This window comes from Anneissia japonica, unplaced genomic scaffold, assembly GCF_011630105.1.
Source record: "Anneissia japonica isolate Jap-2015-1 unplaced genomic scaffold, ASM1163010v1 scaffold287810_len224585_cov203, whole genome shotgun sequence".
Lineage (NCBI taxonomy): Eukaryota > Metazoa > Echinodermata > Crinoidea > Comatulida > Comatulidae > Anneissia > Anneissia japonica.
Window position 1 is genome coordinate 176,178 of NW_022734652.1, and position 15,638 is coordinate 191,815.

At 34.8% G+C, this 15,638-nt stretch overlaps 1 protein-coding gene across 1 annotated transcript in view; it reads left to right on the forward strand.

Annotated features, from left to right (window-relative positions):
• The window catches only part of LOC117116433 (gamma-aminobutyric acid type B receptor subunit 1-like), a 68,383-nt gene that overhangs the window by 26,419 nt on the left and 26,326 nt on the right, over positions 1 to 15,638 (forward strand). Inside the window, exons 3-4 of the mRNA XM_033260470.1 lie at positions 10,394 to 10,564; positions 15,057 to 15,224. Of these exons, the coding sequence (XP_033116361.1) occupies positions 10,394 to 10,564; positions 15,057 to 15,224 (339 nt within the window). The remainder of the gene's footprint in view (positions 1 to 10,393; positions 10,565 to 15,056; positions 15,225 to 15,638) is intronic.

A 15,638-nucleotide genomic window follows, 5' to 3' on the forward strand; every position in this document is an offset into this window, starting at 1 on the left:
CCCCCCGACCCCCTTTCTTTTTGGGATTGGGAAAAAATTACCTGACCGTTTTGAAGAACTTAAATTAAAATCGCTATAAGATACGGTACTTCAGAAGTCGGGAAAGCTCATTTCCCACCATTTAGAAATTAACCCCGGGAAGAACCCGAACCTCCATTTTCTCTTTGGGTTCATTGATTCATTAAAATAATTTTCAAGAGGGGAAAACCTTGACTTTTGAAGAACTTAAAGTAGTTAAAAGACACCTCAAAAGTCGGGAAAGCTAATTTCCGGACCCCCTTCCCTTTTTGGGATTTATGGATTCATGGAAAAAAAATCGTATGCAACTACTCAATTTTTTTTATGTATGTATACACACATAAGGCCTATGTACTGTAATAATAATAGGATAAATTTACCTGACCGTTTTCAAGAGGGGAAAACCTTGAATTTTAAAGAACTTAAAAGTAATTAAGACACCTCAGAAGTCGGGAAAACCCATTTCCCGCCTTCTAAGAATCAAAATTTTCCTGGGGAAGAACCCCCTTTTCTTTTTGGGATTTATGGATTCATGGAAAAAAATTGTATGCAACTACTCATTTCTTTTTTATGTATGTATATACACATAAGGCCTATCTACTGTAATAACAATGCGATAAATTTACCTGACTGTTTTCAAGAGGAGAAAACCTTGAATTTTAAAGAACTTACAAGACACCTCAGAAGTCGGGAAAACTCATTTCCCGCCTTCTAGGAATCAAAATATTTACGGGGGAGAACCCCTGGACCCCCCTTTCTTTTGGGGATTTATGGATTAATGGAAAAAAATCGTATGCAATTAGGCCTACTCATTTTTTTTTATGTATGTATACACACATAAGGCTTATCTACTGTAATAACAGGGATAAATTTACCTGACTGTTTTCAAGAGGGGAAAACCTTGAATTTTGAAGAACTTAAAAGTAATTAAAAGACACCTCGGAAGTCGGGAAAACTCATTTTCCGCCTTCTAGATATCAAAATTTTCCCGGGGGAGGGCCCCCCACCCCCCTATTCTTTGGAAACCTTGAATTTTGAAGAACAAAGTCATTAGAAACCTAGCTTAAAAGTCGAGAAAGGTCATTTCCCGCCATCTAGAAATCAAAATTTTCCCAAAATTCTTCATTTTTTCGTTACCGCGAAGACATCGTGCACTGTGATGAAAATTGAATTGTCATTGAAAATTTCTTTCGTAAAACAAGCTTAATTAGAACCCGAAGAAAGTTATTTCAAATTCAATATTAAGTATGAACAATTAAGGAATTCATTGAATCAATGGACCCTCATGAACACAACAAACTTAACATTTAATAGGAATATTCTAGACCTATTTTAAAGACTCAAGGAACGAATTTAGGTGTAGGCCTACGGCCAGGCAGGACACCGCCCAGGCCACCTCCTACTACTAGGCCGTAGCCTTTTTATGAAATCATCGCACGATTTTACCTGTCTGCATGCACCGACCAAAAAGGTCAGTGACTGTATTTTCTCTCGAATGCTGAAATGTTTATTTATTTGACGAAAGTCTATCAAAATAGCATTCAAAATAGCATCTTTCTAACACAATATAAATTACAATAGTTATTCATCCTATCTGTACTGTACTGCTGATTTGTAGTTAATTAAACGTGTACTGCAGGAGCAAAAGTCAGCATACGTACAGCTAAATGTAAATACGCACACGTATACTGATCATATCACTATAGCAACTGATGACTGTTACAATAGTTGGTTATCAAAAACTAAAATTAAAAGACAGCGATTGACTTTATAAAGCAATTAGTAGAGCATGCATCGTACACTAATGGAAAATTATTATACTTAGGTTAGATTTAGTGCATTCAAAAATTTCCTTCAGTTTTGCAGGCCCTCAGGAAGTTTTTTCAAGCATTAAATCTAACCTTCGTATAATAATTTTCCTATAATGTACTATGCAGAGCTCTACTAATTGCTTATTTATTAAATACCAACCTAACAAGTGAGGAAAAACAGGCAAAAACTAGAAGAGGGCACTCGGAGAGAGCATACCTCCGCCCACATCATAATTCTCAGTATAAATTTTCCCGCATATAAATTCTCCTCAGTATAAGATTTTGAAGGTAACACCACTATCTATATTGTCCACATAAAAAAAAAATATAGATTCCTTGGGATTTTAACCCGAGGCTGGTAGCGTGGGAAACACACTTCTAAACACTACACCAAACTGTTTTCACATATATCACTTTGAAGATTATGGTCATGTTTGTTTACACTTTACTGGCAAGCCTGTATTAGCACATGTCACACATGTCTATACGGCAAACATTTATACAAGGTTTTCAATCATTGTGTTCTTGACCTTTGACCCTTCACCTTAAAAATTTAGTCTTCCAGATCTTTGGTAAAGGAACATTGTGACCAAGTTTGACAAATTTTTTATAAAAACTATTTCAAAATATCGTTTTTTGTTGATTGTGACCATGACCTCTAACCCTTATCCTTCAACCTTCAAATGCTTTGAGATCTTTGGTCATGGAACATTGTGACCAAGGTTGGCAAGTTTGTGACTTAAACTATGGGCTGTAGACAAAAGTTAAAAAAAAGTTGATTGTGACCTTGACCTTTGACCTTGATCCTTCAAAATTTAATCAGCTCTAGATCTTTGGTAAAGGAACATTGTGGCCAAGTTTGGTGAATTTCTGATAAAGAATATGGACTGTAGGCTGTTCACAACAAATATACCGACAGACAAATAAGTAGCTAAATAAAAAACCAGGTGAAAACATAACCTCCTGCCAATTTCGTTGGCAGAGGTAACAAGTACAAGATCTCCCAGGGGTCATTCATCCATCACCACTCTGTCATGTTCCCGAATCTCTACCTAGGTGGCTCAAACAAAGGAACGGGAAAAAGGGAGAGCTGGCCCCCAGGTCGGGGATAAAAAGCAAAATTTGTTGGGGAGAAAAAAAATTATATGTATTTTCTACATATTAGTAGACTATAAATAAGACGATAAATAGATGATTAAATAAGCCTTTGAAACCCCTAAGTTGTCAAAATTTTCGGGGGCTTTGCCCCAGGACCACTTTTTATACCTTTCAATTGAAGCTCGACCACGCCCCCTTTGCTTTCGTCTGGGAAATCTGACCCCTCGTCACAGCATCGGGCCCCCCCCCCCCTACTGTTTCTACTGACAATGTTCTCTTATTAGTTGGTAATTGCATACTTATTTTTTATTTGGCAAACATCATAGAACATGGACAACATTGTACATAATATAATATACTGAATGAGCATTGCTAAGATAAGGACAGCATTGTAAATGTATTTCTTGTCCAAATGGAATGGTTCCTGTGGGTCATCGTCCAATAATACGCTAATAAACTGAAATTTGTTCCCTCTAAAATTGTTATGTTCAACAGCTTACAGGCTTACAACTACCATCAAAATCCCATTCAACTGGTTCAGATTCATTCCACTATACGACCCATCTATTATGTTTATTGCTTATGGGAATAGACCAGAAACAGCAAGCTGGAGAATGCATAAATAATTATTATGTTTATTAAATGTGTAGTAGTAGAAGAAGAATATTCAATCTCACCTGCACTTCAACCCAGGACCTTTCACTGGTAAATGTGCTGTAAGACCAGAAAGGTTTTTGGTAAATTTATTATGCCAGCAACAACTGTAGTCTATATAATGTATATGTTATGTATATGTATGTAGCTTCTGTGACATTACTGATGAAGATGCCATGGCCTTGTATAATTACCAGATTAAAGCTGCAAGTAGGCCTACTGTATGTTGTAAAAGCAACAATAGCTATAATCATATTCATAAGACATTGGCCGTTTTTCGTTAAACCACTCCTGCCAGCGCAGCGGTACAATCCTACTTAACAAAGACAACCAGATGAATAGAAAACTGATAAATGCTCGACAAAATTAAATGGGTGCATAGTTACCTCGATACACGCCAACATCATCATGTTGCTTTAGCTTGTGGCAGGGTGGGTTTTTTGTAAAAAAAAAAAATTCTCATGCACTTTTTGAAATCTGTTAGCCTACAGTTACGGTATTTTTTTACTTTATGTGGGTAAAGATTATAATTATTTTCTGAAATTTAATATAGATTATATTAATGCAAATGTTGTTGCTAAACTGACCAATCAGCCATGTTTGTTTTGGTCTCAATTAACACACTCTGGCCTATGTTAATTTTCGAAGTTTAATATAGATTATTATTAACGCAAATGTTGTTGCTAAACTGACCAATCAGCCATGTTTGTTTTGGTCACAATAAACACACACTGGCCTACGTTACAATGTAAAATCATCAATGAAATGAACCAGCTGAATATGTACTCCGTTACAATATATATAATGTACAAGTTTACAAGATAGTTTGCTTTACAAGTATTTCTCTGGCAAATATAAAATTTGGACTTATCAGTCCCAAGAGCAAAGTGATTTGTGTGATTTGAAAATCTCCATTAAGATAATAAGTATGATATGCTGCCGTTGAATCTTTAAGCTTTGCCTGGAATTTATGAGAACCTTAATGGTGACCATGCATTTTGCTTTACTGCGTTGGTCAATGGCCGAGCCAAACATCAGCATATGAAATGTATTTGTGCGTCTCATCCTGTTTTCAATTGTTTTTGTCTACGTATAATATTCATAAGTTAAATCATCCATAAGAATTTTAGATTATACTTGTAAAATCATTAGTCATCTATTACTCATGTTTTTTCGTTTTTTCCCATTCAATATTATTATTTAGCAGCAGCGAAGACAGTTGTAAATCACAGCCATGACAGTGACGATGGTAGCGCAATAGCGATATGTTTTTCTCTCATTGATTGGTTAACTAACATTTAATACATTTGTTAAATTGCCAAAATCAACATGATGTAATCAACTCCCTGATGTAATGTAATGCAAAACATGTCAATATGCAGTACACAGAAGGATAACTTTTATTGTTGAATATGACATTAGATAATAAAAACAAATAAATTACACAGCGGAATATATAAAAACACTCAACATTACTATTAAAATACACATTGCAAACAATCCTCTAAAATGGAAAGTAATTTCATTTGTTAAATTGCCAAAATCAACATGATGTAATCAACTCCCTGATGTAATGTAATGCAAAACATGTCAATATGCAGTACACAGAAAGATAACTTTTATTGTTGAATATGACATTAGATAATAAAAACAAATAAATTACACAGCGGAATATATAAAAACACTCAACATTACTATTAAAATACACATTGCAAACAATTCTCTAAAATGGAAATTAATTTCAAAATTCAAAAATATAACAGTGAGTTCATACTAAAATGATAGACTAAATGTCAAACAACATTATGTTTTCTGGTTCTGGTTCTGTTAGCAAAAGCTGACCTATTAAGTAGCAGTATAACAGGAGAGATAAGGTCAAATGGGAAAGGTCCACCACACTACATGTTAGATACAAAGATGCACAGCGTCAGCCATGAGCAGGTTTGCCGTACCGCTGCAAGCACCAAGCACCTGATAAGTAAAGAAACACACAATCACACGAACATCGGCTTTGCGAAGGTCTGTTGAAATAGCGAAGTCTGTTAATCAATTCAAATCTTGACTCACTAAAGCTCACATGAACCACCCAAAACTTTATAACTTTGATATTATGGACTGTGATGGGTGCTCATGCACAAGGGGATCATATGCACTGCTTTAAGAGTCAACAAATAGTACCGTACATTCTTGCGTAAATTGGCGATCTGCGTACAAGACGACCCCAAGTTTGAGAGATATTCAGATGACATGTTGGGCATATAAGACGACCTCCAGGCTATTTCACTGTCGGAAATCCACTTTTTGCTGCTCTTTATTCTCTTTATGGTACTGCATCTAGCTGCTAAAACAGAGCCAACTGTAGGGTAAATCTTCTAAATAATACTGTTTTATGGACTGGTTCATTCATACTAACATTGAGCAGCTTCATTTCAGTAACAAATTTGCATGTTACAGACGATCCACACATGGTACATGATGTAATTAAAAGCAATCCTTTTACAATATGATATCTACATTGTAATGTGAAATTAATCCATGGGTTCATGTTCTGCTTGGTTTAATTTCTAGTGTTTGTACCATGTGTTTGTACACTGTTAAATATTGCAACAATAACTCAAACCTAATGGATTCTGTCACTGGGTTTTTCAATCTTCAAGTTAATTTGAATGTACATTGAATCATTACTCTCCTTGAGCCGTTTCCAAATGTCCTAATCTCCTAATCTAAAATTAAAATCCATCATTTTTCATTTCTTTTCAGTTGTGCATATGATTTCTAGTCGTGAAGTGCTTTATATTATAAGTATAAATGATGATAATTATCATTCTGAAGTAGGGATTTTATAGGAATATGTCAATTTTGCAGCACTTACTTTTACAACATTACTCTAATGAAAACAGCGCAAAATATTTGCTATTTATTACATATAACATGTTGCTACAAGTTGCACATTTCCTCTAAATGACTTGTTTTCTTCTTTTTTTGTGTGGATATCGTTTGATCCTTGTAACCATTTCATTAGAACATTAGTGTAGAATAGCATTAATTGTTGATCTGCAAGGCTTTTACCCTTTTAGTTCTCTTAACTCTACCTCTTAAAAATAAATTTTCTCCTGCAATAAACTCTCAGAATTGCTTTATCGTGAAAGCAATGTTGGGCAATATTCCACAGTTTGTATCCTAACCATTTAAACTAAAGGTGAAGATCCTATATAGTGAAACAGAAAGTGTCACCTTACTGATCTAATAACACATTCATTTTAAGAGTTACAAATGCATTTTAAGCTTGATGAAGCCATTGCAGACCCACAACTAGACAACATTTTTCCCTGTTTCGGCATCTCCCCTATGGCTAAATTAGGTTCTATAGCCTTTAAAGCAAGGTTGTTATTACTACTACCATATTACACTTTGCTCATAAAATCATCTAAAATCATGGTTAAACTAGAGCAGTCCCTGTGCCTGAATATAACAACAATATGCAGAAGTCAGAAAGTCTGTCCTGAATCGTTCATCCGGAGCTCATTAAATATTTGACAGCAATAAGGTACCAAATAATAATGAGAGAATGGAAATCATGTTAAATTAAATATTAGATAGCAGTAGGTACAGTGGCAGTGGCGGATCCAGGGGGTTCAAGGGGTTCGGATGAAACCCCCCCCCCACCTGTGAAGAAGCGTAACAAAATACAGCTGGGTCCTGGCTTACAAAAGGCATGCTAACCTACCCAGGCATAGGTTGGAAGATCAGACAAACTAGGCTTAGCCCAACTAGTTTTTTAAATAAATTATACACACTGATTTTGGTTCGCCGTCGTAATAATTATGTACCGTACGAAAGTGCGTTCTTCAGGTCTATCTTTGATTTTTTTCCCTCTATGATAGGCCTAAAAAATGAGATTAAATTACCTGACCTTTTTTTAAGAGGGGTAAAACCTTTTGATATTTTGAAGAACTTAAAGGTCTTAAAAGACTCCTTAGAAGGTGGGAAGCTCATTTCCGGCCATCTAGGAATGAAAATTTTCCCGGACCCCCTTTCTTTTTGGGTTTTTTGGAAACATTTTGAACCCCTCTCTTTTGAATCCTGGACCCGCCCCTGAGTTACCAAATAATAAAGAGAGAATTGAAATCATAATATTCAAATCAGGTTTGCTATGTGGCACTGTAAGCACAGTATAAACCTAGAGTGCATCACTCCATAGAGTGCTGAATACAACAGGCAATTCCCTTATTTTCTTGAATGCTGCCGCACACCCTCAAGAAATTAATGGAATTGCCCATCATATTCAGGCACATTATTTTCTTGAGTGCTGCAGCATATCCTCAATGAAATCATGGAATCGTCTGTCACATTCAGGTGCATTATTTTCTTTAGCGCTGCAGCATACCTCTGGCCGCATGAATACAATTCATGATCCATTATTTTCTTTCACGGGGAAAAAATTGAATTTCCATGACCTTGACCTTTCTTCTGAAAATTGAAATGTCTTTTCTTTAATTATTATGTACCATTCTCCTAAATTTTCTGATTATCCATTCATTAGTTTTTGCATAATCTTGCAGACAGACAGAAAGACAGCAGTGAATATATATCCTTTCTTGGAGGTAATAATTGTCTACATATAATACACAGTATTGGTTTCAATCTATAATGAAATGATGGATGGAGACAAGTGTAAAGTAGAGATAGCACAATTTAACTGACTGGGGATGGAAGCAGCCTAGGGCATACCCAATTGGGTAAAAAATTGTCCTGAAAATCTAGCATGTAGTTATGATTTGTGATGGTTTTTTTTTCTAGTGAAGCTTGAAGTGACATACTGTACCTCTGTCAGCAAGGAATCATATCACATGACTATTATATATCATGGTTTTGACAATTTTATTTTTACTAATTTCTCAAAACCAACAGTGATAAAACATACAGGCCTCATCTAGAATCCCTACTGGTCATTTTTTTCAAGATCCATATTATATTGTTCCTAGCAGTATTAGAAATATTCCATAAATTTAAGGTCATCAGCATATGTCGGATCAGACATTGAAAATTGGTAGAAAGTAAATATAATTAATTCCTAATATTGGTAAAATTTGATGAAACACAATTTTCTTTCTCTTTCAATAAGATTACTAAAGTGAGCATTTTATGAATAAATTTACTTTGGAGGGAAAAACTGTACAAGATCTCTTATGACTGCATTTACCTATCATATAATTAGTCTTCTAAGCTCTCATCAAGACGTATAATGCCCCAGACTCTTATGAATAAATTATATTCAAATCATATTTCTGAAAAGTTTAAATTAGTTTGTTGAATGCATAATTAGAAGCACATAATCTAAATTTAAAATACAGCAATTCATGATTAGAATTTTAAGTTTGTTCACTTTAAAAACACCTGATATTACGTGTATTATTGTATAGTACTTAGTCTGGAATGTGATCATTGTAGTATGACAGTTATGATAGTTTGAGGGGTTCTTTCATTATTACATAGTACAGGAAAAGTTTTTAAAATTATCTATTTGCTGGTGCTGTTATTATATTTGTTGACCATAATTAAGTATGAAAAGAGTATAATTTAGTATAATAACTAAATAAATAATAGGTTTTGTACACCATGTGTCCCTGAAGACAGTTAGAGTATTACCAAAACGTTGGGACAATGCAATTCAAACGGTTGTTCTCAGAACCAAGATACTTCAATTGAGATGTGTAGCAAACCTATAAATTAGTATAGTATTTACAAAATTTAAAAATGGTTAAAGGTAATGTTTACAGGTTGAGTCAAGGTAAGGGGGAGGCTGCCACCAGTCATGATGATTTTGTGGCTATCTAACCTTTCCATTTATTGTTTACCAAATTTTCATAATAAAATAATAAAGACCCCTCTATTTAAATACTACCTCCAATGAAAGACCACTTTTCTACAGTCCAGTTTAATGCCTGTCTTTTATCATTAGCTGCTCCTTCCAATTAGACACCGTGGTTTTGATGGAAAAAACTAAAAATTAATTCATTCTAAACATTTAATGTATTGTTTCTTAATTCACCTCTAAATAGAAATATCTAAAGACCACATTTAGTGCAAGTCTCTTATAGGTCATCAAACACCAAAAACCGTGGTGTTCGCAGACCAAAATGAAAATTTTCCCTTCAATAAAAGACTACTTTAAAAATATTTAATGATTTTATTGCAGTTTTTTTTAGACTACAGACATTAAAATATACATCAAAAGCGGATGTTTTGTGTTGAATAAATTCATCTGGTTCCAAGTTAAAATTGTGTGAGTTTTAACTGTTATGTTATTCCATAAAATATAGGTAACAATTTACCTATAATGTTTCACTGCCAATCCGCCAACATCTTCAAACTGAAATTGCTCTAACTTTGCTATTCCAATGAACTGTAGCAATCCTCTCAAAAAGTTAAGGTTTACGGTATATAGGATATTCTGAATAATAAATGCTAAATAAATTGGAAAAACTGTGCTACTATACATTTATTTGTTTGTTTTAGCCAGGGTATGCACTGTATACCTTGCTTGCATTAACGGTCCGCCACTGCTAATTTCTGGCTGCTTTCACAAATGGAAATTTGTATAGAGACAAGAAACCAGATGAATTTTTTTCAATGTTTATATTTCAGTATACTTTTGCTTAAAAAGATACACTGTCTGCGATAATCTCACAGTTATATTTAAAGTCTTGATACTGGTAGTGTTAATCACTGTTTTGTCTATGTTTTATAAAAATGTTTATAATTAAAGCTGAACAGAGGCATTCATAATATTCTAATCTTTATGTCAACAGGTATCATATGGATCCAGCTCACCAGCTCTATCGAATCGTAAGCGATTTCCAACATTTTTCAGAACACATCCATCAGCTACACTCAACAACCCTGCTCGAATAAAAATGTGTCAAGAATTTGGTTGGAAAAAAATTGCAGTTCTTCAAGAAACTCAAGAGGTCTTCACTTCGGTAAAATAATTTATTTCCATTGATTTTTTTTTTTTTGGATTTTTTTTATTTGATTTTTGACAAAATTCAGCATCATAGAAAATAATGATGAAGACTTCTTCATTAGAACAACAAAACTTCATTTCTTCTATGCAACCGATTAAATGGAGCACAGTACATATTCTAATATAAAGCTGGTGATTAAATTTTGAAGTATTTGGGAACATACTGAGCATTCAGTACGATAACATGTCAGTTAGAGCAAAACATCATTCCTATTAAATCTCCTAATGCAAAAACCATTGGAATACAGGCTAGTTTCTTGAGGTCATGTGTTCAATTTCATCAAATAATAGAAATAGAAATAACATATGATAATAAAGAGAGTTTTGGTGGCTTTTTTCACCCAGTATTTCCTATAGGCATTTCATAAGAGAGAGGTAACCTGCCAGTTTTTTATCCAATTTAATGGACGATGTAGAGTAATGTTAGGTTGACTTTTAAAAAAAAGGGGGTTTGTGACTTGCACTAATTATGTGGAAAACCATATCTGACTGAAGGCAATGCTGCCTGATTTCGCTTGATGTGAAGAAATTGCACCATGTAATTTGGAGCTAGGAATATGGTTACCCAAGAAACATTGGACAGAGCACAACATCAGAGTTTAATTACCATCAGAAGATTTTGTGAACTTGCTTAAAAGAAGAATACTATAGGTTCTATGATGTTTTTAAGATTTTAATTTCTAAAGTTTTTCAGACCAAAGGACACGAACACGTTCTGGTGTGTATAGAGCAGACCAATATTTAGCCTTATTTCCTACATTTCAATCATGGACCTTGTTGATATAAGAACCATGTTATTATAATTCTGCTGCCATGAGGACGTGCTATGATATCATCTGTGGTGTAATAGTTGGGATGTTTTCATCTTTGTAGAGCAGAAAGTTGAGCATGTTTATGCATCTATGGCGAGTTCGACTATCTGTGTCTTACTGCTAAAAAGGAAATTATTGATAGTATTTAGTGCTGTGTAAAACACACAATATATAACAATCACTTTCATTGCTGCCCCTTTTTCAAATGAAAACTCTGAAGACTTATTAATGGAAGACACATGTTCCACTTATTATCGTTTGTTATACTTTGCCATTAACTGTTTAGCTTAAGATATAAATCTTACCTTGTAACTATACCTCTGTTTTAATGGCTTGTTACATTACTTTACTTCATTTCTATTGGTCAGTTTTACTTAGATTCTGAGTTATTTTCTTGCTGTTATAAATATATATGGACAGATAAAATATGACCATATACTAAAATATCAAATAGATTGAAAAATGTTGTAATGTCTTTATATTTATTTGGATTACAATCTTGTTATTTTAATGGAAGGTTATAATTAAAACATATAGTGATTTACATGTTGAGTTTATGTAGACTTATTGATAGCATTGTAGAATATCAATAGATTTACCTTTAAATCCCCTGGAGGAAATTGCGATGTCCGACTCTCTGCTGCTCTTTTTTTGCAAATTTCAACATAATTCCTTTAATTGTGTAGCACACTTGCAATTACTTTAATTACTGTTTTCAGTCTATTACAAGAAATGAAACCATATTGTTTGAAAATATTCTAATTGAAAGACAATGTGGAATATAATTTCAAAAAAAAAAAAAAAAAAATGTTTTTCACATTTCTGTATTTATAGGCTTTCCAGCCCCAGGCAACATGGATGTAAAATCCAATCATATCATATATTATTTAATCATCACGTCTATGGATTAGAGCTTTTGGTTTTTACTTAAAAATGCTGTGATGAGTTCATCCATGATTGATATTTAGCAGGGGTCGCAGGTCTTCCTCAAGTTGCGAAGGTTTCCCTGAAATCAAGTCAACAGTCTCCCGAACACCTGCAAGCAAGCAAGAATCTCCTAGAAAATTATTCACCTCCTGCATATTTATAATATTTGCATGTTTCCAAAGTCAGTGCCGATGGTTATCAACATGTGCTGTAAACTAATATTAAATGTGTTTAAGAAGCCAGACCAGAGTTCCCAGAAGTGGCTTCTTCCAACGTGGGACCTCTGTATTTTGTCTCTGAATTATGTGAATTGCAGTCCATAGATCTATAGAAGGCTATTACCCACATGACTAGGATCACTCACCATGGATCAAAGGCAGCTACACGTATACGGTACATGATTAATACTCATTTTAATGCCCTTCGCTGAATATATCAAACTGAGCAAAAACCCATCTTAACTTCTTCCTGATTAAGTTGGGATTTATCAATGTTACCTAGCAAATTTTCTCTCTTAATTTTTGAAATGAGAAAATACCTTTAATATTAGATGAAGATCGATGTCTTAATGTATTCCACTCATGGGGTACGTGTAATGCAATCATGAACATGTTAGGCTTCCTGCATGACTGAAAAGATTACTTGAATGTTGTACTTGCAGCACTTGACTAAACATGACATTGTCACACACAAATGAAGTTTATTGTTTATTTAATTTTTTTTTTTTCTTCACATCCAACACCAAGTACACTTGCCACTTGCAGGATGGAATGATGCTTTATAAACCAAGTCTCTGTATGAGGCTTAGGGTATGTTCACACACACGGCGTAATTCATATACATATATGAATGTGGTCAGATTTAGTAGGGGTTTTTTTTTTTTTCAAATTTCTTTGATTACTTTAAATTTTGTTTTCTTTCCTTTCCGACTCCCACCAAGAGGATTATAGCGGTCTTGGGACATACTGGCATGTGGGGTCTACATCAGTAATTTCATTTCATTTCGTTATTGTACTAAGTTTCCTTACCATAATGGAAAAAAGCATGGATCTAAAAGTTTTTGAATTTTTCAAATTGATATGCTAAGAAGGAGAAAGGTATTGGACTTGACAAGAAGCTACTGTCATGATGTGGCAAGTCTTTGCAATTTTATATAATTACTCCATTTGAGATCACATTTTGGCATCTTTCATGATTCATATTTAAAATATCACCCAAAGCGAAAGAGTTTCACTGCCTGCAGCTTCTTGTGGAGCATCACTAATGAATGTCAAAAATGAAATGTGCCTTGAGGAACAACACAAATATGATAGAAAAAATTATGATATCTGAGAGGCTATTGTAAAGCTTTAGCATTTTGAGTGCTGTAACTTTTCAATACAAAGGGGCTAGCAGCTCAACATGTGTGGAAAGTGTACTGCACACTGCCTTATTCAGTGACTTCATTTTTTACAAACCCAATATTAACAGGACGTGTCTACCCGCAGTACTGAGAAACATTGGTTGGTATACTGGTTCATAACCAATTAGGAAGTCTGCCTGTAATTCATTGAAGGGAGGTGCGTTGTTTCTGACATTTGTGCCATGTTTTTATCATGTACTGTATGTTAGTATTCAGTAAGTTAGGAAAGTGTTATGAAATATTTATTATTAATTCATCCTGCTTTGATTTACTTATTTTTAGCCATTAAAAATAGACTACTGATATATTGACTCACAAAATAAAAATTAATTTTGCAACAAATTGGAATGATTAGGGAAGCGTTTGCAGGTTCAACTTTGAGGTCAGTAGTCAAATCCAAGTATGAATTTGCCTTGGGCAAAGCACTTTACTTAAGATTGCCGTTTTGCATCCTGAAGGGTGGGTGTCAGGACATTTCAAAAACATGAATGTCTTGGTCGTGTAGTGTCTGCAGCATAGTTATAGAAAGTCCGGGTTAAGATATGTCTGCCACCTGTAAGAGGTACCTTGTACATTTAAACAAAGAGTATAAATAGAACAAGAGAGCCAACAACGCTCATTGAGAGCGTAAAAAAACGATACGCTCTACGCAGCTAGTGTAGGACGCCAACTAACGCTTGTATGTGTTTTATTACCCAGTACTCCACCGCGCACGGTAGGTTTGTCTGTTTATCTGTTCTCTACAAGATACTGTACTTTTGTTTTCTGCTTACTGAGTTTATAGCGGGCGTACTTCTACCGCGCTGCACTGGGTAATAAAAAGAATATACAACCGTTAGTTGGCGTCCTACACAGGCATGACGTTTTTACGAATGGGACTTTGCTCTCTTGTTCTATTTATACTCTTTGATTTAAATGGGTATAATAGCCCCTGCAATATTATGGAATTCGTCTCAGGAACCTGAATACCATGTGAAGCAGATGAAGGCTTTGTTAGCATGATGCAGATGTACAGTAGGGTATTGTAATCAAGCACTGTAATATCACTAAACATGTCTTAAAGATTTACTTTATTATGGTATATAAAAATGAATAGTTAACCTGTAATCTCATCCTGTTCTGTAGTCGCAAGTCATCTTTCAAAGTAATAATTGGGTGATTGTGAGGGGCTACATTATAAGATGGAACTGAATTTGACTATCAGAACATAAACAGAATATTACTGTCCTGGGTGACTTGTACCAGAGAAGACTACATGATGTGTGCCTATATTCAAATATATTGTTTTCTCATTTTGTTAATAATAGACAATTGAAGATTTGGAAAAAAGAGCCAAAAAAGCAAATATTGAAATAGTTAGTCGTCAAAGTTTTTTGACGGATCCTGACAACGCTGTTGGAGATCTTCTGCGAGAAGATGCAAGAATCATCGTTGGTGTGTTCTATGAGGGAATGGCACGCAAAGTATTTTGTGAGGTAAGACAAAACAATTTATGCAAAATGTTGTATTGTCATGGACCACTACAGGGGCGGAATTAAACGGGGGGCCGCCCCTGAAAGAAAGAAAAAGGAAAGAAAAAAATTATCGCTCAAAAGGCCTCAGAGGTTATTTTTTGGCTATCTAAAACTCAGAGATTTTGCGGGGCTGCCCCCGGACCCCATAGGGTATTGTTATCTCGATTGGCATCATTCCGCTCCCACCTTTTTTGGACATCTCAGGATCTGCCCCTGCACTAAGCCCCACTCCTGACCCCTGAGTTTCAAGCCTGGCTTGACTCACCGCGGGTGAGATTTTCGTAATGTGACCGCATCTGCACCGACTCGCGCCTGGCGTGACCTCGATCTCAATCTACCTATCTCGATCCCGACTCAGCACCCATATTGACCCTG